Raw genomic sequence first — 26,076 nt, forward strand, 5'->3', positions numbered from 1 at the left:
CTACCATCTGATCCAGCAATCCTACTGTCGGGTATGTATCCAAAAGAAGGAAATCAGTATATCAAAGAAATATCTGCACTTTCATGCTTGTTGCAGTACTGTTCACGACAGCTAAGATTTGGAATCAACATAAGTGTCTATCAACAGAGGAATGGATAAAGAAAATGTGGAACATATACACAATGGAGTACTATTCAATCATAAAAAAGAATGAGATCCAGTCATTTGCATCAATGTGGATAGAACTGGAGATCACTATGTTAATGAAATAAGGCACAGAAAGACGAACATCACATGTTCTCACTTACTTGTGAGATCTAAACAATTGAACTCACGGACATAGAGAATAGAAGGATGGTTATCAGAGGCTGGAAAGGGTAGTTGGGCGCAGGGAGGCAGGTGGGGATGGCTAATGGGAACAAAAAAAAATTAATTAAGACCTGCTATTGGATAGCACAACAATGGGACTGTAGTCAATAATAACTGTACATTTAAAGATAAGTGTGTAACCAGATTGTAACACAAAGGATAAATGCTTGAGGGGATGGATACCCTACTCTCCATGATGTGATTATTTTACATTGCATGCTTGTATCAAAATATCTCATGTACCACATACACACCTACTATGTACCCACAAAAATTCCAAATTAAAAGATTTTTAAAAATCCTTTCAATGCTGAGGGCTATTTTATGACATTGGAAATACAGAGTCTGAATTTCTCCACAGATCAGCTCTTTCTAGCCTCTTGAGCTCTATAATTTTATAGTTCACACTACTCTACTAATACTGTCCTGGTAATCATTTTATGGGAAAATATAATGGAATTATTTTAGTTTCATCTCTGTCAAAATTTCTTTGGCATTTGCCAGGGAAGATTTCTACTTTCCTTGAAATTCCACCTTCCATTGATTTATATAAGAGTTTTGGAATTTATGAAAGTAAAAGATCTTCCACTCTAATTTAAAATCCATTTATTAAAATCACTCATGAATTTTACTTGCAAAAATCTCCTGCAAGGAGAAAACCTTAGATACATTCCCAATTTAGTAGGAGAGTTTACAGTGTTTATAGTTATTCAATATTGAGTTAAATATAAAAAACAATCTGTGAATTTATAGGAAATAAACTGCTACAATATTGGTCAAAAAAAAAAAAAGTCTCGTAGGATAAACTTAGTCTAAAGGGGGCTGATGAATTATATGGGCCAAATTTGGCCTGTCACCTGTTTTCGTAAATAAAATCTTATTTTAACATAGTCATACCCATTCATTATGTATTGCTTATGGCTGCTTTCGTAAAAAATTTAGTAGTTTTGACAAAGAGTGACTATATAACCTATAAAGCCTAAATTATTTACTATCTCATTCTTTACAGAAAAAAAGGGGGAGGGGTTACTGATGCCTGATCCATAACTTTAAATTAACAAATATAATTATCTCAAACATTTAATGTGGTTTCCCAGATTATAGTAGGCAGTCTCAAGGTTCCAGATGAGTAGTCTTGGGAAGACAACTATTAAAACAAATCTCTGAGTAGTACAGGGAAAAAATTTTCCTTTAGTAAACAGACTTGGCAAAAACAACCTTACAGTGACAATATGTAGTTTAAAAATGACTTTAATTTAAAATTTGTTAGCTATTCTGTAAGTACTCTTTAACATTTTCCAGTTTATTCCTAAGACAATGGCTAACCCTGCTTTATGTACTCAAAACACCTGTATCAACGTTCTCTTCCCAGCTTGAGTTCTTGCTAAATATTGTTTTGACTTTATGTCTATGGTTTTGATAACAATTTTAACTAAGACTGAATCAGAATGTGTGAACTTATAATATCATTTCATAGGTTTCTTCCTAACAATTTTCTGTATCTCTAATTCCTATTTCTTGGCTTATCCTCTTAAAGAAAAATCTAATAATTCTCACTTTTCTTCTCTGCTCCTTTTTAAAGATATGCACTCAAAGAACTCAAAGATTTTCATGTTTTAATCTATCCATTTTATGCTTTCTCTATGATAGGCATTTATTAGTTAGCATTTATTGAGCATCTACTATATTCCTGGCATTCTGATTGGTGATGGGATACAAAATAGTACAGAAAAATTTATTCCTATCTTCAGGGAGATAGAGGAGAAGATATTACCAAACTGCAATGAAAAGACTGCAGTACAAGCTAGCCCAAAGAGCTATGTAAATGCAGAGGAGCAACAACTCTGCTACGGAGGAAGAATAATCTCTCATAGAAGGAGATATGATTCACTGTTGACAGATGTGATAGAAAAGATTTAGGATTATTATACTTACACATTTTTTAACATCTGCTATGTTCAGACACTGTGCTAGGCAGTCAGGATTCAGGCAAGAGATAATTCTTATTAGTTAAGGAGGCAGACTTCTCTAAGAAATACGCTCAAATGTAGTGATCCAAACTTAATCCATTTTTTTTTTCATGTGACAGTCCAGGGCTAAAGCTGGCTGAAGGGGTATTTGCTCCACATGACTCTTCAGATTACTCTGGATATCTGCACTCTGTCATCTTCAACACTTGGCTTTCAAGATTGCTCTAGTCATTGTTCTACCAATCACTTGCAAGGGAGAAGAACACGATAGAGTTCCCCCACAGGGCTGTATGGGGCGGCTCTGAAAGCTTCATTTATCATGTTTGGTGCACATTCCATTGTTTAGAACTATCACATGTATACATGTACCTGCAAGGAAGGAAGTCTGGGAATATCTAGTTGTGTGCTCAGTAAGAAGCAGAGCATATGTTGTAGTAGGTACCTGCACACTGACACAAATGAGATAGAGAGGGTAAATTATTTTAAAAACTTTTCAGGATGGAAAATTTCAAAAACAGGGAGAACAGTATACTGAATGCCCACTTATTCATCACCAAGCTTAAATATTGTCAATAATTTGTCATTCTTGTTTAAATTATCTCGTTTTCATCTGTATTTTCAAGCAAATCTTAAGCACTACTTCATCCGTAAACACTTTAGTGTGTACTGTTAATATACAAGGATTAAAAAATAACCAAAATACATTTTATCACCTAACAAAGTTAATAGCAGTAAATACCAAATATTTTCTAACATTTAGTCCATGTTTAATTTTTCCCAATTGTTACAAGAATATCTTTTTACAGTAGATTTGTTCGGATCAGGATCTAAACAAGGGCAAGACATTGGACTTGGTTAATATGCCTCTTAAGTCGCTTGTCATCTATAACTTGTTCTCATGCATTTTGTTAAAGAAATTGGATCATTTTTTTCTGTACAGATTTTTATATTTTTATTTCACTGATTGCATTTTGTAGTGTTATCATCCTGTATTATTCATATTTCCATATTTTTCTGCACTTATAGATCTAGAAGTTTGAATAGATTGAGTTTTAACAAGAATATGTCATAGGGGTTGATATATATTTCAAAATACCAATGCTGGCCAGGTGTGGTAGCTCACGCTTGTAATCCTAGCACTATGGGAAGCCAAGGCGGGCGGATCACTTGAGGTTATGAGTTTGAGATCAGCCTGGCCAACATGGTGAAACCCCATCTCTACTAAAAATACAAAAAATTAGCCAGGTATGGTGGCAGGTGCTTGTAATCCCAGCTACCCAGGAGGCTGAGGCACAAAAATTGCTTGAGCCCAGGAGGTGGACATTGCAGTGAACCAAGATTGCACCACTGAACTCCAGCTTGGGCAACAAAGCGAGACTCCATCTCAAACAATAAAAAATAACAGACTACCAATGCTAATATCAGTTATGAAAGATGAGAGCATTATTATGTAGTTTAAAGCTCTTTGCAGTTTTTTCTTAGGATATAATCCATCATGTTTAGTAAGTATACTATATTTTAAATCTTGAGATAATTCTGTGCTTTTACTACCAATATATAGTTGGGTTCATTAGTTTTAACTAATTTTTTTTTTTTTTTAGCTATTTTCACTTTACTGGTGCAATTATGTTTAATTATATAAAACATTTATGTGATTCCAAAGTCAAAATTTAAAATGGAGTACATTCAAGTTATTTGTACACATAGGTTGAAAATTTTCTTGTTTGCTTTTGGAAAAAAAGTATATCTTTTTAGTAGAGCTTTTTCTCTGTGGTGGCAATCATACCTCAGTAATCAGAGATTAAGATAATCAGGAAAAATGTGGGTTTTCTTAATTCTACAATGAGTAGCTCAAATGTATATTTAGAGAAAATTTGATACAGGAAAGTAAACAGAAATTGTAATGGCCTTTAAAGTGACAATGTACTTGACATGTTCTTTCACAGTTTACAAGTGTATCTTTGGAAGCAAAGTCACTGTTACTGAGATTCTAATTGTCAATATGAGGGCTCTTTCTTTCTTAAAAGCATAAGGACATGGAATAAATTCACATTTTGGTTTTCATTTAGAAATGGAAACCTGAATAAAATCCAGTGATTCAACACCAAAGTACCCAGTTTATTAGGAAGAATCAGCACATGGCATAATAATGGAAAGATAGGCCAGTGACTAATTCTCATGCAAAGAAATCATAGAATGTAATGAACAATTAGAGAGGCATTTGGAAAACCAGAAGCAGCTTGTTTTATTAAAGCCTTGTTTTATTAAAACATTTACCTAGAAAATAGGGACATGAATATAAGTAATTTTTTTTTTTGAGATGGGGTCTCACTCTGTTGCCCAGGCTGGAGTTCAATGGCATGCTCATGGCTCACTGTAGCCTCAACCTCCTGGGCTCAGGTGATCCTCTCACCTCAGCGTCCCTGGTAGCTGGGATTACAAGCATGTGACACCATGCTTGGCTAACTTTTGTGTTTTTTGTAAAGATGGGATTTTGCCCTTTTGCCCAGGCTGGTCTTGAACTCCTGGGTTCAAGTGATCCACCCACCTTGGCCTCCCAAAGTGCTGGGATTACAGGTGTGAGCCACCTGTGCCCAGGTTTAAATTTGATTTCAAACCTTGTTACATACCAAAATGCCTGTTCAAAACAAACAAACAAACAAACAAAAAAAGCCCCATATATGTGAGCCACACAGAGACGTTAAAATGTAATTCAGAGTAATCAGGAGATGAAATGTATAATAAGATAGGACACAGACAAATGGAAAAACATTCCAAGCTCATGGATAGCAAGAACCAATATTGTGAAAATGGCCATATCACCCAAAGTAATTTATAGATTCAATGCTATCCCCATGAAGCTACCATTGACTTTCTTCACAGAATTAGAAAAAACTACTTTAAATTTCATATGGAACCACAAAACAGCCCATATAGCCAGGACAATCCCAAGCAAAAAGAACAAAGCTGGAGGCATCAGGCTACCTGACTTCAAACTATACTACAAGGCTACAGTAACCAAAACAGCATGGTACTGGTACCAAAACAGCTATATAGACCAATGGAACAGAACAGAGGCCTCAGAAATATTGCCACACATCTACAATCATCTGATCTTTGACAAACCTGACAAAAGTAATGGGGAAAGGATTCCCTATTAAATAAATGGTGTTGGGAAAAGTGCTTAGCCATTTGCGGAAAACTAAAACTGGACCTCTTCCTTACACCTTCTACAAAAATTAACTCAAGATGGATTAAAGACTTAAATGTAAGACCTTAAAACATCAAAACCCTACAAGAAAACCTAAGCAATCCATTCAGGACATAGGTATGGCCAAAGACTTCAGGACTAAAACACCAAAAGCAATGGCAACAAAAGCCAAAATAGACAGATGGGATCTAATTAAACTAAAGAGCTTCTGCACAGCAAAAGAAACTATCATCAGAGTGAACAAGCAACTTACAGAATGGGAGAAAATTTTTGCAATCTATTCATCTGAAAAAGGGCTAATATCCAGAATCTTCAAAGAACTTAAACAAATTCACAAGAAAAAAACAAACAAAAGGATATGAACAGACACCTCTCAAAAGCAGACATTTATGCGGCCAAAAAGCATATGAAAAAAAGCTCACCATCATTGGTCATTAGAGAAATGCAAATCAAAACCACAATGAAATATCATCTCACGCCAGTTAAAATGGCAATCATTAAAAAGTCAGGAAATAACAGATGCTGGAGAGGATGTGGAGAAATAGGAACCCTTTTACACTGTTGGTGGGAGTATAAATTCGTTCAACCATTGTGGAAGACAGTGTGGAGATTCCTCAAGGATCTAGAACCAGAAACACTATTTGACCAGCAATCCCATTACTGGGTACCCAAAGATTTATAAATCATTATACTGTAAAAACACATGTACATGTATGTTTATTGCAGCACTATTCACAATAGCAAAGACTTGGAACCAACCCAAATGCCCATTAATGATAGACTGGATAAAGAAATTGTGGCACATATACACCATGGAATACTATGCAGCCATAAAAAAGGATGAGTTTATGTCCTTTGCAGAGGCATGGACAAAGTTGAAAACCATCATTCTCAGCAAACTAACACAAGAACAGAAACTCAAACACTGCATATTCTCACTCATAAGTAGGAGTTGAACAATGAGAACACATGGACACAGGGAGGGGAACATCACACACCAGGGCCTGTCAGTGGGTAGGGGGCTAGGGGAGGGATAGCATTAACAGAAATACCTAATGCAGATGACAGGTTGATGGATGCAGCAAACCATCATGGCACGTGTATACCTATGTAACAAACCTGCCTGTTCTGCACATGGATCCCAGAACTTAAAGTGTAATAAGTAATAAAAGAAATGTCAACTTCCCATATACTTTAAAAAATAAGCATCCACCTTAAGAAACAAAAAAGTACACCCAAATCAAGCAGAAGGAACAAAATTATAAAAATGAAATTAAAAATAGAAAAATAATCAATGAAAAAAACCATTAGCCAGACTAAGAGATAAATGGAGAATACAAGTTACGCTATCAGGAAAGAAGGGACCACAGATCCTATAGATGTTAAAAGGAAAACAAGATAATATTGTGAACAATTCTTTCCATAGAATATTATGCCTATAGAGTCCACAACTTAGATGATATAAACATTGTTTTTTCTTTCCAACTTTTATTTTTTATTTTAGTTTTGGGGAGGATACGTACAGGTTTGTTACATGGGTAAATTGTGTGTCACTGGGGTTTGATGTACAAATTATTTCATCACTCAGATAATAAGCATAGTACCTGATGGGTAGTTTTTCAATCCTCATGCCACCCTCCACCCTCAACTAGGCCCAATGTCTATTGTTCTCTACTTTATGCACATGTGTACTCAATGTTTAGCTCCTACTTATAAGTGAGAACATGCGGTATTTGGTTTTCTGTTCTTGCATTAATTTGCTTAGGATAACGGCCTCCAGCTCCATCCATGCCGCTGCAAAGGACATGATTTCATTCTTTTCTATGGCTGTGTAATATTTAATGGTATATTCTTGAAACACCAAGTGCTAAGGCTCACTCAAGAAGAAACAAATAACCCTCAATAGCTCTATTTCTCTTAAAAATAGATTTCATAATTTAAAACTTTCCAACGAAGGAAGCTCAAAGCCTAAAGGTTTCACTGGAGAATTCTATCAGATATTTAAGGAAGAAATAATACCAGTTTTACCGAAATTCTTCCAGAAAATAGAAAATAAGGAACAACTTTCCAACTCACCTAATTATACCAGCATTAGTCTAATCCAAACTAGACCAAGACGTACAATTAAAAGACCAGTATCCTCCCTGAAGACAGAACTAAAATACTAAAAAGGAGTCACAGATGACATGATCGTCTATATAAAAAAACTCAATGAGATAACAAAAAACTACTAGAGTGAATTTAGCACCCTTATAGGAAGCTAAGTCAATATGAAATAATTTTGTTTGTATACACTGGAATGAACAAATGGAAATTCAAGTTACAAAAACAGTACTATTTATAATGTACTAAAAATGTTAATTACATGGAAGTATATCTAACAAAATCTTTGTAAGTTCTATATGCTGAAACCTACAGAAGACTGACAAAAGATATAAAAAACTTTAAGACACACCACGTTTATGTATTGGAAGACACAGTATTTTTAAAATGTGAAATTTCCCAAAATTGATCTTTAGATTTGTCTGTAAATATCAGTCCTAGAAACATCTTTTATTTAGGTGCCTTTAAACATTGAACAGAGTGAGCATATTTGCACACTAAAAACATGTTTGTCAAATTGATGCCCATGTAGCACTTAGGAAACATCTTTTATACATGTGTTTAAAAACAAGTTTTACATCATTGCATAGTAGTGAATACATCCAATCACTGAAATAACACCATTCTGAACCTGGTACACAAGTGGCACTCTCAGAAACACTTTTACATGTGTGACTTTAAACTCTGTATATTATGTATTACAGTGTTCAATATACCTTTACTGAAATAACACTGTTCTCAGTTTGGTGTGGAAGTTTCACTCAGATATTTCTTCTGTATCTTTGTCTTTCAATACTGTTTACTCACATTAATGTGGTGGCCACATCTGAGTTCACCACAAATGACGCATGTGAAGATCCATGTATAAAAGATGATGTAGGAGTTCTACTTGTACAGCTTGAGTAGTAGTATTTCAACAAATGGATGTATTCACTATGATGTAATGCATGTAAAACTTTGTTTAAATACAAATGTATAAAAGAGTCTTCTTAGAATGTTACTTGGGCACTCATTTGAGAATGTTATTTCAGTGAGTGATTACATTCAACACACACTAATGTATGTAAAACAGTGTTAAAATACACATATACAAAAGATGATCTTTAGATTTAATACAAGCCCAATAAAAACTCATCTTGATTATTCTGTAAAAATAAGCTAAGTTTAAAAATTTATATGGAACTGCAAAGGAACAAGAAAGCCAAAGACATTAAAAAAAAAAAAAAGAACTAAGAAGACTTACATGATCTGATTTCAAGGCTAAATATTCATTAATGAAGAGACTAATGTATTACTGAAAGGATAGGCACAAAGATCAGTGAAAGAAAACAGACTCCAGGAATGGACTGACATAGCAGTTCATTGACTTTTGACACATGTTCAAAGGTAATTCAATCTATAGTCTTCTACAAATAGTACTGAAACTGCTGGATATCCATAAGCAAATAAAGGTTGGCCCATACCTCACATAATATACAAATGTTAACTAAGAATGGATCATAAACCTCAATGTAAAACCTAAAACTCTAAAACTTCTAGAAGAAAATTGGAGAAATATTTTAGGTATGACAGTGAAAGCACAATCAATGAGAGAAACAATTGATAAAATTAACTTCATTAACATTATAAACTTCTTTTTGAAAGACACTGTTTAAAATGAAAGGACAAGCCATAGACTGTGCAAAAAATGTTTACACAAAATACATATCCAATAAAGGACTTCCATCTAGAATATATAAAAAACTGTCAAAACTTAAGAAAACAACTAGATTTAAAAATAGCCAAAAGATTTGAGAAGACATTTCATCAAAAATATATGTATAACAAGCCCATGAAAATATAATATAATCATTCAGAAAATGCAAATTGAAGCGATACTGAGGTACTATTACATACTTATTACAATTGCTAACATAGTGGTATGGTAAATGTTTAGCTAGGTCTCCAAAAAACATTAAAAAAAAAAAACCCTGATTAATAGCATTTGTCAGTTTTTGTGGTGTAAATCTTGGTTGATTCCAAGCTATAACATAATTTCACTTCGCTCACAAAATTCCTGATAATTTAACAGTTACTTTTTGTGAGCCAATGTGAACTTACTCTAGTACACCATAGCTAAAGCAAAGCAAAACTGGGAATATCCAATGTTAGTATGTGGAACGTCAGGTACTCTCATCCAATACCAAGTGCCAAGTGATACAGCCATTTTGTAAAATAGTTTGACAGTTTCTTATGAAGATAAACATACACTTACCATAGGACCCAACAATCTCACACCTAGGTATATACCAAGATAAATGAAAACATATCTTAACACAAACTCTTAAAAATATTTGTGATTTTTTAATACTTAACTCCAACAATCCAAATGTCTCTCAACTGGTGAATGAATAACTGAGTTATTCCTATGTATGAATAAATAACAAAATTAAAAATAACACATATATGAATAACTCAGATGGTTCATATATTGAGAATATATGTAACCACATTTTAATAGTAATTATATTTTATTGCTACTTAGCAATAAATAAGATGCAATAACAATGTTTGAATCTCAATTAGGTAGGCTAAGTGAAAGATGCCGGACTAAGAAACCTGTATATCATATGAATCCACCTATATCACATTCTGAAAAAGGCAAAATTATATACAGAGAGGCCAGATCAGTGGTCATGAAGGCTGGGGTTGAGGGAACAGCTTGACTATAAAAGAACAGGAGAGAATTTTCTGTAGTGGTAGAACTGTTCTATATATGGATTATGGTGGTAGTTACATGACTATATGATTAAGTCAATTGAATTCACTAATTAAACGTATGCTAAGACTCTTTAAATTAGACCATGCCCAGGAAAGGTGGATGAGTAGACTAGAAATACTGGGCACTAAGAAAATGGGTAGAACTGTTAATTTGCTTGAGAAGGGCATCAACAATTGATAGTTTCTGAATATATTATTTCTCTCTGAAGAGAAACTTAGAATACAAGGGCCCTTCAGAAACAAGGGCTTATGACATACAATATGACACAGGAAAAATATAGGTGATAGCTGATGCAAGGCCAATTTTAGAAACATTATGTAAACTTACAATCAGCATCATTGGTAAGATTAGGCCCAGATGTCAAGCTTAGATCAGAGGTTTGCAAACTTCCATCAGAATTAGAGGGCTTGTTACAAGAAAAATTACTGTCCATTTTCCAGAATTTCTGCCTGATTAGGTCTGTGGTGGGGCCCAAGAACTAGTATTTCTAACAAATCCTAAGAGATGTTGATGCTGCTGGTCTGGGGACCACTCTGTAAGAACCACTTACACTACAAGGTGAAGACACCAAGCATTACCAAGTGAGATGGCCAAACTTAAAAAATACACTTCCACTTGCTTTAGATAACATAATAGGGTACAGAAACCAGCCCAAGAAGGAGTTGGACTTCCAAGGATGTGACTCATAGATATATATGGCAGGGCTGAGGTTCACAATAAGTCCCTTATCAGATCAATCTGGATCCCATACCAGATATCCTCTATTTTCCCTTCTAGATCCACTCTCCACTTTTCTCCACTCTGGGAGGCCGGCCTAAATGGGTGACATCAACGGGCTCTTTAACTCCATGGCTATAGCCAGTGGGAGTCCCTGGCAGGAGACAGGAGGGTTGATTTTGACTGTTGCTTTCCTAGACCTCAGGTTGCAGCTCTTACCAAAGTGCCCTCTTTGCATGACTCCTAGCTTCTGGTGATGACTCCTTTGTCTTGCCTTTTTAGGCCTGAGGATAAAAACAAAAAAACCCTGATTACTAGCTTTTGGGTATTTTCCTATTTCTTGTGGTTTCCCTAAACTTTGCCCACACCTTTAAAAATAGTCCCATAATATTAAACTATTCTTATTCTAAAATTGAGAATGACATCTGTTTCCTGCTGACCCAGAAAATGAAGACTGGGACCAAAGCAGCTCTACAAAATAGATCCTCTAAGCGGGATTCAGCATTAGGCTGCAGAAAAGCACATGGATAATCAGAGTGTCGATCCATGGCAATCTACAGCAATGACACCTGGATTACAACTCTCTAAAAATGAAATAGCTGGACAGCCTACTAAGGTGCTTATGATGTATTTAAGTAGAAGAAAGAGAGTCTGGGTGAAGCACTTGCTTTACCCCTATTATCCTCATCTTTGGCCTCACCTCTAGGTGATTGTTGATGCTGCTCAGTGTGAATCTGGTGGTTCTTGACTCATACTTGTTTTTTGCTTGATCCGGGCTGACTTCTTCAGCTCCTTCCTTCCTCTTTTTGTAGGCCAGATGCTGGTCTTTTCTTCAACTCCCATTGCTCTTCCTTTGTACAGACTGTGCATTCTTTGTCACTCTCTGGAGCTCATGCGGTCTTGTGATTTTTTGAATCCTAACTTGTGCTGTTCCCTCCTGTAACTTGACTTTTTAAACACTCTCAATATATACTGTCAAGTTGGCCCTCCAGAAAGTAATTATTTGCATTCCCATAGTGGCATGTGAGTTACATTTCTTGAGAGTCCCACTAAAATTGAGTATCATTGTTCCTTTTATATGTTGTCTATCAGCCCAATATGTGATCTTTAAGTATTTTAGTATTAGTGAAAATAGAAAATTTCCCTTGTTTTTTGGTTGAGACTGGCATTTAACTTTTTAGACCAGTTTTCCACAGCATGGTCAAATTTTCAAAAAATATATCAATGTATATCATATATATTCATATATGTATACATCTGTATATGATATATATGTAAATATTGAATGTTTCCACTGTAATTTGAAGTGACAGTTTATTATATGCTAAATTCTTATAAACACCTAGGTCTAATTATAAACAATTGTCTCACGCGTCAATAGACTAGTATCACACTATGTTACTAGTAATGTTCTCATTACCTTGCTTTTAAAAAAATGGTCACAACTATTTTTACTTCTACAAAGTAAACTATATAATCATTTTGTGAAATAAATCCTCCCCATTGAATATCTGATTAGAATTTTTCATTTGTCGTTTAATGTGTAGAGACTCAAAATCTCGATAGCAGTCTTCCCATCCAGACATAGCTTTCCACTTATTCAAGATTATTTTTGAGAAAAGTTGGTATATTTACCTTATCTAAATTCATGTATTAAATCTAACAGTTTTTCAATGAATTTTATTAGGTTGTCATGATGGTCAACCATATCAGCAGCAAATGATTTTCTCCTCCTTTTGAGTTTTGTCTTGTTACTTCAATTAGCATTTTCAGAGTACTAAATGTGTAGTTAACAATTTTATCTATTACCTTTAGGCTGAAGCTGAAACTTCTAAAGTGGCTTACAAGACCTCTCATGATGTGCCCCTTGAGTCTGTCTGTAGCTTTACCTCTATGTGAAATGAAAGCTCCATTCTTTCCCAATGCTGTATTCTAGTAAGTGAACTTTGTTTCCTGAACATGCCATGCCCTCATCCCTTTATAGCTTTGTGCCCCTTGTTTTTCCTTTATCATCTCTCCTAACATTTCCATACTTGCTAGACACAACCTGGTTAATCTACACTCTTCATGTTTCAGCTTAGATATCTACCTTTGATGGTATACAGTAAAACTCAAATATGTGATGATTAATATTGAGTGCCAACTTGATTATTGTTCCCGAGTGTGTCTGTGAGGGTGTTGCCAAAGGAGATTAACATTTGAGTCAGTGGACTGGGAAAGGCAGACGGACCCTCAATCTGGGTGGACACAATCTAATCAGCTGCTAGTGTGGCAAGAATAAAAGGCAGGAGAAATTGGAATGACTAGACTGGCTTAGTCTTCCGGCCTACAACTTTTTCCTGCTGTTCTGGATGCTTCCCACCCTCAAACATCAGACTCCAAGTTCTTCAGCTTTGGGACTCTTGGACCTTCAACCACAGACTGAAGGCTGCACTGTCGGCTTCTCTACTTTTGAGGTTTTGGGACTTGGACTCTATGTAAAATTGGGACTTGGCTTTCTTGCTCCTCAGCTTGCAGAGAGCCTATTGTGGGACCTCACTTTGTGATTGTGTAAATCAATACTCCTTAATAAACTCCCCTTTATATATACATCTATCCTATTGGTTCTGTCCTTCTAGAGAACTCAAACACAATGTACTAAATAAATAGGCTTGTGGAACAAGGCTGTGAGAAGATGTTAATTGGCTATAAATGCTCTGCAGGAGCTTTAAATGTACTCCAAAAATTATTTGAAACTATGTGATGTTAAACTTAGTGAATATAGTAAACACTTTTTAAAGAAAGCTTGGAGATTTAAGAGAAAAAAATAAGTATTTTATTTAGGCTCAAATAGCTAGTTGTTCAAAGAATATAAGGAATGAAAATAGTACTTCTATCTTTCAACCATCCAAAAGAAAATCACAGCTTATTTTCAAAACTGAAATATTGGACTTGGAATACCTAAAGTTAAAAAGTCAGAATCCATTAATATAAGTACTTTGATGAATGAACTATACCTCAAGAATTTTTTACATTCAGAGTGCTTTTCTCTTGTTAGGCTTCTCTACAAGTTACCTCTTGTTTATACGAATTTCTATATCAATTACTTATGTAGGGCTTTGTCCTAATAAAACTTGTGTTACAATATAAAGGATGAACAAACATAGATTTTGACATTATTTAACTAATCATAGGAGTTCACTCCAGTATACCTTTTCTGCCTTTGAATAAAGTATGAACTTTCACAAAAAGCTACCATCATCATTAATTGGGAATGTCTCCAGTGTGAATTTTTTGGGGCAGATTAAGTCATACTTCTTGGCTCAAGAACCAGATGGGATCCTGAGGTAGTTTACAGAAGGCAGAGTTCTGGTGTACAGAGTATTAGGAGACTTTAGTAACCTCATAATGTCTGGTATAAATGATATACCTAAGGCTATGGATGTCTCTCCAGCCTAGGTTCCCAAAGGTACAGTAAGTCTGCACTGAACATCATTAATAGGTTCTTAGGAACTGCAACTTTAAGTGAAATGATGTATAACAAAACCGACTTTACCGTAGACTAATGGATACAAACAAGAGTTAAGTTCCTAGGGCAAATGTCTCGTCACAACATCATCAAACTTCTAAAGACCCCAAATATTTCCAATATTAGACATTAAAATAAATCTGAGCTATATACACATTTAAGGAGGATTAATAAAAACAGGTAAGATAATTATTTACCCTGTTATTCCAGTACAGGGCCATGGGTAGACAGAGAGCATCCTAGCAGCTCAGGGCAATGGTGGGAACCAACCCTGATTAGTAGCCACTCCACTGCAGGGCACACTCCCTTACAAACTCAGACTGAGATAACTTAGATATGTCAATTAACCTAATGTATACATCTTTGGGGTTTGAAACTGGAGCACCTGGAGACATGGGGAGAGTGTGCGAACTCCACACAGTGTCCCTGGCTGGGAATCGATATTTTTCTCATCAACATCATAACAATTATAACATTATAACAAAACATTTTTCAAGGACCTGCTGTACATTTTTCAAGGACCTGCTGTACTTTAAACAAATGCAGATTTTAACAATACATATAGATTAACAGCAATACATACTTCTCCCATTGCAACTGATAACCCTATCCCAACTCTAGTCTCCATTCAGTAGCAAGACAGCAAAGAGTATTGTCAGGAATGGAGTAAATGGCTGTTACTGTTGTCTTAGCCATTAATTCAGAGATTTCTCTCCTTAGAAGTGTTCTCTTATATTCTCATGAGCTCCTGATTTCTTGTGACCTTCTTATAAGGGCTGAATTTTGTTAAATATCAACTCCAAGAGTATTGTTTGGTTTTGCCTAATGTTTACTTCATCAATAAATCAAGTGGATATTAGTATGCTATAGACCTATTTATGAACTAGGGAGAGGTAAGGGTAATGGATATCAAAATAATGATACACAAACACTTGTACGGTGATACCATGTTTAACTCCAAAGCCGTATGGCTTCATCTGAAAACCAGGAAAATTCCTTCAAACAGATTTCTATCCAATAATATTTCTATCCAATATTAATTCTGTGATATCATTTAAAGAATAATCTGACAAATGTTTTCCTACATTATATTCATGAGATTTTATCCAGCATAAATTCATGATGTTGAATGAGTTCTGCATTCTGACTGAAGGTAATTAATCTTTTTTTTTCTTTTTTCAGGACTTAACTCGAGTATGCAGTTTTTGATGTTTAACAAGGTTTGAACTCCTGTTGAAGGCTTTATTACATTCCTTACATTTGAATGGTTTCTCTCCTGTATGAATCATTTGGTGTCGAATAAGAGAGGAGCTCCGGTTGAAGGATTTTCCACAGTTAACACATTCATAGAAATTATTTCCAAAACGGAGTGTTGGATTATTACTGTCTTCACTTTCACTGAAGGCCTTTCCACATTTATTGCTTGTGCAGGCCTTTGCTTCAGCATGAAGTTTTTGATGCTTAGTAAGGTTTGTACGTCGGTTGAAGAATCTCCCACATTCACCGCATTTATAGGGTTTCTCTCCTGTGTGAATGATCTGATGTCGAATAAGGGATGAACTTCGGCAGAAGGCTTTCCCACATTGATAACATTCATAGGAATTCATTGTAGTATGACTTTTTTGGTGCTGAATATCTGTACTTAGACTCAAGTCATTCCCATATTCATATTCTAAATGTTGCTTACCTACTGAGTCTAAATTAAATTTGAAGTGAGTTTTAAACTTGTCACATTTTGGAGACCCCTTTCTTGAAGAAATTCCCTGTTGTATAGCACAAATTGAGCTAACAGAATTAATATCAAAGCTTTCCTTATTTTCACTACACTCAAAATCTTCCTCCTCAGTGTAGGTTGTCTCAGGAATGAAAGCCTCTTGTGGCAAATTTATGTCCCATTTTTTCTGGTTCCTATGTAACCAATTCTCACCTTTCCAGACATCTGAAGAAGGGTGTCCACTTCCAGTAAACCTTGTTATCATCAATCCATGGGATGATTCTTCTCCAGAAATACTCTGCATGTCTAAAGAGAAATAAAAAATGCCATGAACTAGAAAGGAAACTGCTTCATTAGGAAATGGAGGCTGAACTGTTTAAGGTACATGCATATATCACGGGTCTTAAACACAGAATGGAAATGTGTGGCAAGGTTAGAAAAAATACTTATAAAATAAATAAATGGTACAAAAATGTTAAAAATAGGTTAGTAAATAAAATAGAGCTATTTGGGACTATTAAAAAAACTATATAAAACTATATAGGGCTCAAGTAAAATATGGTTATATGAACAAGGATGGGAGGTGGCATATCATATCATAATTCAAGTTATCACTGGTTCGTAACTAGTGTGTGAAGGCTCTAATATTCCTTCTTCTAGCATCTTGTTTATCCCAAGCTGTTCACCAATAATAAATATTCCTTTCTATAAAATACCAATTTACTCCTAATTTTAAGAATATGTCTGTATTCCCAGGCACCATACCTTAACCAGCTAAAAGCAAACTTGCAATCTTAGTGCCCCTCCTTTTCCATACAGCCACAATTACTCCCTAAATATAACAAAGGCAAAAAGAACTATAATGTAAGATAGCAGGAAGTCCTTTTTCTGGGCTCAAAATAACTCCTGATTCCAACATTAGTGCTTTGGTAGTTTTCTACTGTACTTCCTAGAACTCAAAACTTTACCTGTTCTAATTAAGATTGGGTCTTTTCCTTTCACCTGTCCTCATTTGTTTTATTTATGTTCCCCTTCATTTCTCAAAATTCCTCTCACTTAGCTTCTATATACTCTGTATACTCTATATTCTAGCAATTTTTTAAAAATAAAATTTCACTGACTTTTTTCTTGTAACTTCAAGCATGCCTAATAATTTTATTCTCCAACATTTATTGGTGACCAAATCATGTCAGCTTTGCACTCACATTACTGTTCCTTGTTTTCATCACTCTCTAGGACATCTCCACTTGACTATCGTAGTCCTCTAGCTTAACAAATGAGAGACTGAAGTCATCTTCCATGTTGAAAAAAAACTTCAATGTCTTCATTTTTGTTTGAGTCATTGCTTTTCTAATATTTATACTGGAGTCCATAAAAAAACTGAATAACCATTGTCCTTCATCTCCCATATCAAATCTGTGCTTTGGTTCTATTCTTTTAAAAAATTTCCTGTCTCTGCCTCACCAGTGTACACTAGGTGTGTGGGGGCAGATAGCTTGTTCCTTTAATTCACAAGTCTTCAGAGAGAGAAATGTATTCCAAACCTGGACCTAATTTAGATGAGATCCTAGACTTCAACCTTGATGCCATAATAGGCAAGACTTTGGGGGTCTTAGGAGAGAGTAAATGTATTTTTCAAGGGGGAAGAACACAGGTATTTTGTAACCAGAGGACAGATTAATGTAGATCAAAATGGCTGCACATTCTTTGCCACTCTCCCCATACTGAAGTAGAGTTTATTCTGCTTCTCCTTGAATCTGGGCGGATCCAATGATTGCTAAGCCAATAGAATGTGGCAGAAGTGATACTCTGCCACTTCTGGACCTAGCCTTTAAGGTGACAGCTTCTGATTTTTCTCAGAATGTTGCCTTTCAGAACCCAGCCACCTTGCTGTGAGAAGCCCAAGCCTCAAAGAGAGGCCACATGTAGGTGCTCTGGCCCATAAGAACAGTTAAGTTCCGAGGAACAGCCAGCATTAACTTTCACCCATATGATGTGCCATCTTGGACATTCCATCCCATTTGAGCCCTGGAACACTGCAATCCTAGCTAACATCGTATGAAACATAAGAACTCCTCAGTCTTCTCACAAAATTTGAGAATAAAATGATTGCTCTTTTAAGTCACTATGTTTTGGGTAATCTTTTTAACAGATAACCAAAAACAGTGTTCTAGTAGTATTTATGTAATAGCAGAATTTCCAATTATATTTCCCTAATTAAATCTTTGTTACTCATGTTTGTACAACTCATTTTTCATATAACTTCCTCACTCTTTTTTATTATTTTTTTTTTTAGTGACAAGGTCTTGCTCTGTTGCCCAGGATGGGGTGCAGTGATACAATCATAGCTCACTGCAACCTCCAACTCCTGAACTCAAGCAGTCCTCTAAGCAGCTATGATTACAGGTATGCACCACCATGCCCAGCTTATTTTTTGTAGAGATGGTGTCTTGCCATGGTGCCCAGTCTGGTCTTGAATTCCAGGCTTCAAGAAATCCTCCTGCCTTGGCAAAATCTACATCATGATGGAGACTATGACATAGATTTTGTAGTCATCTTTAATCCACCACAATCCATTAACTATTTGAGAAAATAACTTACATTTATTGAAGTAAATTCCAGATTAATTTATTATGTTTAGATGAGGAGATAGATAAAAGTAGAATATACTCAGAAAATGTTTCCTAGTTTTAGGATGGAAAAACATGTATAAAATGAACAGATATAAAACAATGGGGAAATACAGTTACACAAGTTTAAAAAACGTGTGGCAGTCACCATGAATAAAAGTAAAAAACAAAACTGAGATATTCCATTTGCCACAACTGTGATCCACAGAATTTACATAAGATGTTAATACATTAATTAAAAACCCCTACGGTTTTAACCAATAAACCACATAAACAGCCCTTTACTAAATGACAACCCAAAAAATAATTTTTGCCTTTCTTATCTAATATCTATCCATCCATCCTTTTTTCTCTGATTCCTATAGGAATCTGCACCACAGGCTGGAGATGTAAAGGTAGGGTAAAAAGAAACATTATGCCTACCCTCAAGGAACATACAGCCTAATGTGGGAGACAAATATTCACAGAGATACATGTAAAATATAATTGTGATAACTGCTAAAAGGAAGAGTAAGGTGCTGTACAAGTGTACAACAGAAAAAACCAAGTCAGAAAGACTTCCTTAAGGAAATGTGCACTTATTTAGGATCTGAGGAATAAGGGTCAATTAGGTAAAGGACAGGGGGAAGAGCGTTCTATGTCAAAAGCTGGGATGGGAGACAGCAAGCCACATTCCAGGGACAACCAGAATGCAAATGCATTCCTTTAGAATCATCTTTTCTTTGCTGCACACCAACACCTGTGAGAGTGCTTAGGACACAGTATGTAGATGCTTAATATATATTTGATGTTGATTTGCTGAAAGTAGATAGGTGTGGCTTGAGTATAAAGAGGGAGGGGAGGATGTGGTGCAAGATGAGATTGGAGAAGTAGGCAGAGAATAAAATGTGAAATTAACAATACTGAAATCAATATAGTATTTAAAAAATGCAGATCACAAAATCCGATCTCCTTGGTTGCAGTATGGTTCCAAGATTGGAATTGGGACAAGAATAATAGAGCTAAGAAGTATGCCAAGGTGGTGGTTCAGGTGAGAGATGATGGTACCTGGACTAGCATAGCAGCACTGCAGTTGGACAAAAGTGGAGACATTCAAGAGATAGTGGGGAAGTAAAAAGGAACAAATATTAGAGAAGTGAAGGAGAAGAAGTTGTGTCAAGAATAAACTGTATCTCATGTAACTAGGTAGAAGGCAGTGTCATTTACTCAGGGAATAATAGAAGAGTAGAAAGGGAAAAAAAATCAGACTTTGGTTGCATGGAATTTAAGGCATCTTTAAGATATCACAGAGAAATGTCATAGCATATATAAATCTCCAGAGAAAAAGTCTGATCTAAGGATATACATCTGTAAGTCCCCTATATACATGTGAAATAATTTAAGTTCTAGTTGTGGATGTAATAAACTAGGGAAGAAAAGAGCAAGAAGAGAAGACAAAACAAGATAAAATGTTGGCAAACTCTGAAATTTAGCAGATAGCTACAGAAAGCTAAGTCTGCAAAAGACAGAATAGCCAACCAAAGAGGAACATCAGAAGTATTACAAGAACCTAAAAATGTTTTAAGAAAGAGGCATAGTTAACAGTGGAACTTACTGCTGAGAATTCAAGTGAGATAAGGAATGTCTCAAAAATATCTACTGGAGTTGGCTACATGAAGTCATTAAAAACTTTAGCAACAACTGTTTCAGGTGAATGTCTGGGGTAAGAGCTAAATTGAAATGGGGTATGGAATAGGAGGTGAGGAAATGAGAAAAACAAGCATAAAGTACTTGAGAAGTTTGGCTACAAAGAAGAGGTAAGAAAAAGAGTAATAGCTAGAGGAGGATGTAGGGTTGAAAGAAAACTTTTAAAAATCAGTAATGACCAGAAAAGGTTAAAAAGCTGATGGAAAAATGAGACAGAAATGGTGAAAATATAAATGAGAAAAGGTAGGGGTAAATGAGGTCCAAAGCACAATGGGAGCAGGGACAGAGGGTATTTACCTTAGAAAGGAAGAGAAGAATAATTTGCCTATCAAATTAATAAAGAATTCAGGTAAATAATACCCAGTGTTTGCTAGGATGATAATAAAGAGATAATAATACTCTATTATTAGTGAGAGTATGAATTGGTATAACCTTTCTGTAGACAATTTAGCATAATATAAGACAACTAAATAAATTTATACTCTAATGCCAAGTTCTTCTTCTAATAGGGTATCCTATGGAAGTTATCAGACATGCCTGAAAAATTGGCAACAACTTAAATGTCCAACAGTGGCGGGGCGGGGGGAATGGTTAAATATATTATGATATAATTGAATATTTTATGGGAATTACAAACCACATTTTCGAAGATTAGTGAAATAGGTAATCACTCATGATGGTATGTTAGGTGAAAAGAGGATATAAAATGATGTGTTCCTGATGAATTCTGGAAAAATTTTGAAAACTGTTCCACAATTTCAGAAAACAAATATTCAGAAACCTCAGAGATACAACATCACAAACAAAGAAAATGGCTTAAAAAAATGTTAATACTGCATAGCTCTGGATACTGAAGTAATGAGCGAGTTACATTCCTTGTTTTACTTTTCTATACTTACTAGAACTTATATTAATATCACAATTTTATTTTCTCTTACAAAATATTAACAAGAATGAAGAATAAACAAAAATGATGAAGATAGGGAGTTAAGGCAAAAGTTAAGAAGTTCTCCAGGTGGAAGCTGAGGCAGGAGGATCACTTGAGCTCAGGAGATTGAGGCCAGTCTGGGCAACACAGTGAGAACTCCGTTTCCAGAAAATAAAATAAGTGATACAGTTTAAAAAAAAAAAAAAAGGAAAAATGGAAGATTACTAGAAATCACTCTAGTATAAACTTGACTTATTTTCTTTAAAATAAAGAATAACATTCAAAGTTAGGTGGACTAATTTTCATTGATGTAGCACTTACCATGACCATGCACTGTTCTCTGTCGCCCAGGCTAGAGTGCAGTGGCGCTATCTCGGCTCACTGCAAGCTCCGCCTCCCAAGTTCACGCCATTCTCCTGCCTCAGCCTCCCAAGTAGCTGGGACTACAGGCACCTGCCACCACGCCTGGGTAATTTTTTGTATTTTTTTAGTAGAGACAGGGTTTCACCATGTTGGCAAGGATGGTCTCGATCTCCTGACCTCGGGATCTGCCCGCCTCGGCCTCCCAAAGTGCTGGGATTACAAGCGTGAGCCACCGCGCCCTGCCGCACCATGCACTATTCTAAGTACACTAGGCACACCAACTCATTTAAGTCCTCACAGTAACCTGGAGGTAGATACTATTATTAACTCTATGTTACAGATGAGGAAACTGGTAGAAAAGCTCTCTCAGGTCATATAGCTTTAAGTGTCTGTGGTCCTATCCCTAACCTTATGTGACTATTTTACCACATAAGAAAAAGAACCTGTGAACAAAAGCCAATGATGTGTTTTTCCCCACTAAAGTTTAGGTTTTGCTATCTCCTTCCCAACTAACAATTCAAAGATTGGGTTGTGCATTGTCTGTATGTTTAAGAAACAGAAGCTTCTTACTATGGCCTCATATCTACCTGATTCTTACCAAAAACAGTCTTCCTTGGTATTTCTTTCTCCATTATCCATCTTTTTTTCTTACTCTCCAACTTAAGGCTCTCAACTGGTTTGGAAAGTAGATATGCTGTTCATGGAGAAAATAAAAAGAACAACAACAACAAACATATATGACACTTCAGACATTTTTATAGAGAAGATAATTCTATCCTGACACAGTAATCTAAGCTGCTGAAGGGTAAGGCCAGAAGAGCACCATAGACTTGTGTATCTCTGGCTCAGTATCAGAAAGGACTTTCATCCAGATTCAGTGAGAAAATCAGCTACTGTGTCCAAAGGATATTAGCAAACCTGAACCCCGACCCAAAAGTGAACTTAGTCACTTCAGCAGTCCTATAGCTTTTAACAGTAGGAAGAGACTACTAAATGGACAGATTAGGTAAACATATAGAAACCACCTTTACGCAATGAATTCAGGTTCCTAAAGTTTTCCAGCATCACATTCCTGTACAGGTTCTTTACAGCAGAGTCCAGTTGCCCCCACTCTTCCTTGCTGAATTCCACAACCACATCTTTGAATGTCACTGGTTCCTAAAACATCAAGTTCCTTTTTAATCAAAGGTGTCACTCCCCAAAACACTACCAGAGGAGGAATGGATTGGAAGGAATAGGGTAGGAGTCAGAATATACCAGAAATTGATAGGAGGTTCTAAGTGATGAAAATCAAATTGTAGTAAGGGCCAAACAAATTGGTACTATATATACTCTGTTAGGGATATAAAAGAAAAGTGAAGTGCAGTCCTTATTCTACAGTAGCGTACATTATGGTTGAGGGGAAAAAAAGACAACTGAAATAACTGTGGAACAAAAAATTACTATGCCATACAAATAATTTACTTAAAAGGAGTTCAAAACAGGAAGAATTTGTGGTAGTTCTGATGGAAATTTGTAATTAAAATGTAGGCTCTGGTGGGAGGAGAGGTAGGGCATTTTCTTTAATTAAGAAATGCTGCCTGATAACTGTTTTCATTTGGGACTCACAGTTTAACATCACTCATCAAATGGGCAAGATTGCCTGACTGCCCAAAGTAGCCTCCCTATTAATCAGTTACTACTGCATTGTTTATTTTCTATGTAATAATTATTACTCTCTACAATTACCTTATTTGCTTGTATTTGCCTGTATACCTCTACTAGAATGTGATCTCTACAAGGCTGGGATTTTGTTTTATTTATCAATTGTATTTTCAGGCCTCAGAACAGTATCTGGCATATTATGCACTACATAAATATTGGCTAATGAATAAATTCCCTCATTTATCACACCATCAATTATTCCACTTCTCTCTCCAGCATCCTCAACCTTGTCTTTAGTGGCACCTTCAATCTCACTGAAATATATAAACGTCTTCCTTTCCTCTCCTTCAAGCCAGTCTTTATGAATAAGTTGTCTGCATTAATTTTGTCTGCTTCCTCACTTCCTCTTTCCTCAACACACCACATCTGGCTTAGATTCCTGTGCATTTTAGTATCTCCGTGAGTGAATAGACACTACTTGGGCTGTATTACTTTGACGCTTTAAAGCATTTCTCCCTTAAATATTCTTACCCCTTGGCCTCAGTGACATCATATTTCCTTGGTTTTCCCCTACATCTTTTGGTCCTGTCTTTTTAGTATGCTTTGAGGTTTCTTCTACTCTTGGGTAGTAAGTGACATTGCTCTGGATTCTACTCTTGAGCCTTAATTCTCAACGTTTTCTGAGTAGGCTCTACATCCATAGCGTCTACAGATAAAATAAAACTATATTTTTGAGGGAACAGATACACAGAGCGACTATATGGCTAAGAGTATATCACCAACTAAAATAGGTCCAGTGTCCTGTGGGAAAATAAAAGTCTTATGTTCTTGGATGGAACCATGTTTGGCAAAAGTTCAAAGATCAAAAAATTGAAAGCAGGTAATACTAAAAATGAGCATATATGTTCAGTAACAACTAGAATCCTAATTCACCTGTGGTTTGCCTGTTCGTGAGCCAGCTTTCATTTTCTCCTTAATGTTCCCCATCTGTGGGGCAGAGTCCTTGCAGGGCGTATCTGAGGAAGAGGAAGGAAAATATTAGGGAGACAAGTTTTGCCCTAGAGCAACTTCTAATAATTATAGTTGTTTTAATATGATATTCACAGGAATTATCCATAGAACTTTGAAAAAAATAATGTCAGGCCCTACCAGCAAACACAATCTTCAAAGGTCAGGCCTAGACCTTGTATTTTTAAAATATTTTAAATGTGATTCTGATATGCTTCCATGGGTTGAGATCTATTGAATCAGAAAGAGGGACAAAATAATATTTTCAGACCTCATCTATGCTTATAGCAGATTCCAAAAAATAACTAATTCTGTCATAACTAAAGCCTAACTACAGCGTAGCCATCACAGGCTGTAATTCTACTTGGAGCTTATAATATTTTATCCAACCAATCCCTTCTTCAAACACTCCAAAGAGAATTCTTTTCAAGGATTGTTTTCCTGTAGGTTGCTCTGTGCTTACTATACACAGACTTAAGCAACCTGTCCACCTTGAACTGTTGCTTCTTTCAAAACATAAAATTCTGAGGGACAACCAATTCTCTTATCCAGCCATTCAGTGAGAAGTTTATCCAGGGGCCACTGTGGAAGATTCATGAGTTACATCAGTGATCCTCAAGTGTCACACTGGTCTGTGAAGTTTTCACTGATTCAGGGTGAAATGAAAAGAGTAGAAACAATGTAGTAAGTTTGTTATAACATTATATTTATTCAATATAAGGGACTTTCTTTTGATGTTAAAATGTCTTCTAATATGTTATTGATTTAAAAAATGTTTTACTTAAAAAGATTTGGCAAACCTGTATCATCTCCACCCCCATTTTAAAACTTTTCATGACCTTTGAAACCCCCCAGAAATCTTAAAACCATGCAGTTACATAATAATCAGCATGAATTCTCCATTATAAATGTATAATTGGGTTCAACAATAATTTAAACAACTGCATGGGGACTTCTTAAAACACTATCAGGGCAGGCCTGGTGGCTCACACCTGTAATCCCAACAACTTTGGGAGGCCATGGTGGGAGGAATGCTTGAGCCTAGCATCCAAGACCAGCCTAAGCAACATAGGGAGACCCTTTCTTTGCAAATAATAATAATAATAAATTAGCCAGGTATGGTGGTGTGTGTATGTGGTCTCATCTACTTGGGAGGCTGAGGGAGGAGGATCACCTGAGCCTAGGAGGTCGAGGCTGCAGTGAGTGGTGATCGCACCACCACACTCCAGGCCTGGTGACAAGTGAAACCCTGTCTGAATAAAAGCAAACAAAAATCCAAATTTCTCAGCAACGTACCATGTGAATGCTGTAAATATTATGGTCTAACTTTTTATTTTGTTTGTTTTAAAAGAGGGTCTCGCTCAGTCCAGGCTGCAGTGCAGTATGGTGCAATCACACCTCACTACAGTCTCAAACTCCTGGGCTCAACCAATCCTCCTGCCTCAGCCTCCTGAATAGCAAGGA

The 26,076-nt window shown here is 35.9% G+C and overlaps 1 protein-coding gene across 11 annotated transcripts in view; it reads right to left on the reverse strand.

The window, feature by feature from the left end:
• Window positions 1–8,750: 8,750 nt before the first annotated feature.
• ZNF215 (zinc finger protein 215) overlaps window positions 8,751–26,076 on the reverse strand; it is a 31,132-nt gene continuing 13,806 nt past the window's right edge. For 4 of the 11 annotated variants that reach the window (XM_077963578.1, XM_077963579.1, XM_015115016.3 and 1 more), the window contains 4 exons: window positions 24,538–24,620; window positions 22,986–23,118; window positions 22,559–22,654; window positions 13,924–16,659 (listed from right to left, as the gene is read on the reverse strand). In XM_077963578.1, coding sequence (XP_077819704.1) covers window positions 15,818–16,659; window positions 22,559–22,654; window positions 22,986–23,118; window positions 24,538–24,620 — 1,154 coding nt within the window. In that variant the 3' untranslated portion in view covers window positions 13,924–15,817. Of the gene's footprint in view, window positions 11,416–13,923; window positions 16,660–22,547; window positions 22,655–22,985; window positions 23,119–24,537; window positions 24,621–26,076 lie in introns of those variants that run through there. The other 7 variants (XM_077963581.1, XM_077963582.1, XM_028833750.2 and 4 more) reach the window with 4 other exon arrangements.

The sequence above is a fragment of the Macaca mulatta genome, chromosome 14 (assembly GCF_049350105.2).
Source record: "Macaca mulatta isolate MMU2019108-1 chromosome 14, T2T-MMU8v2.0, whole genome shotgun sequence".
Classification (NCBI taxonomy): domain Eukaryota; kingdom Metazoa; phylum Chordata; class Mammalia; order Primates; family Cercopithecidae; genus Macaca; species Macaca mulatta.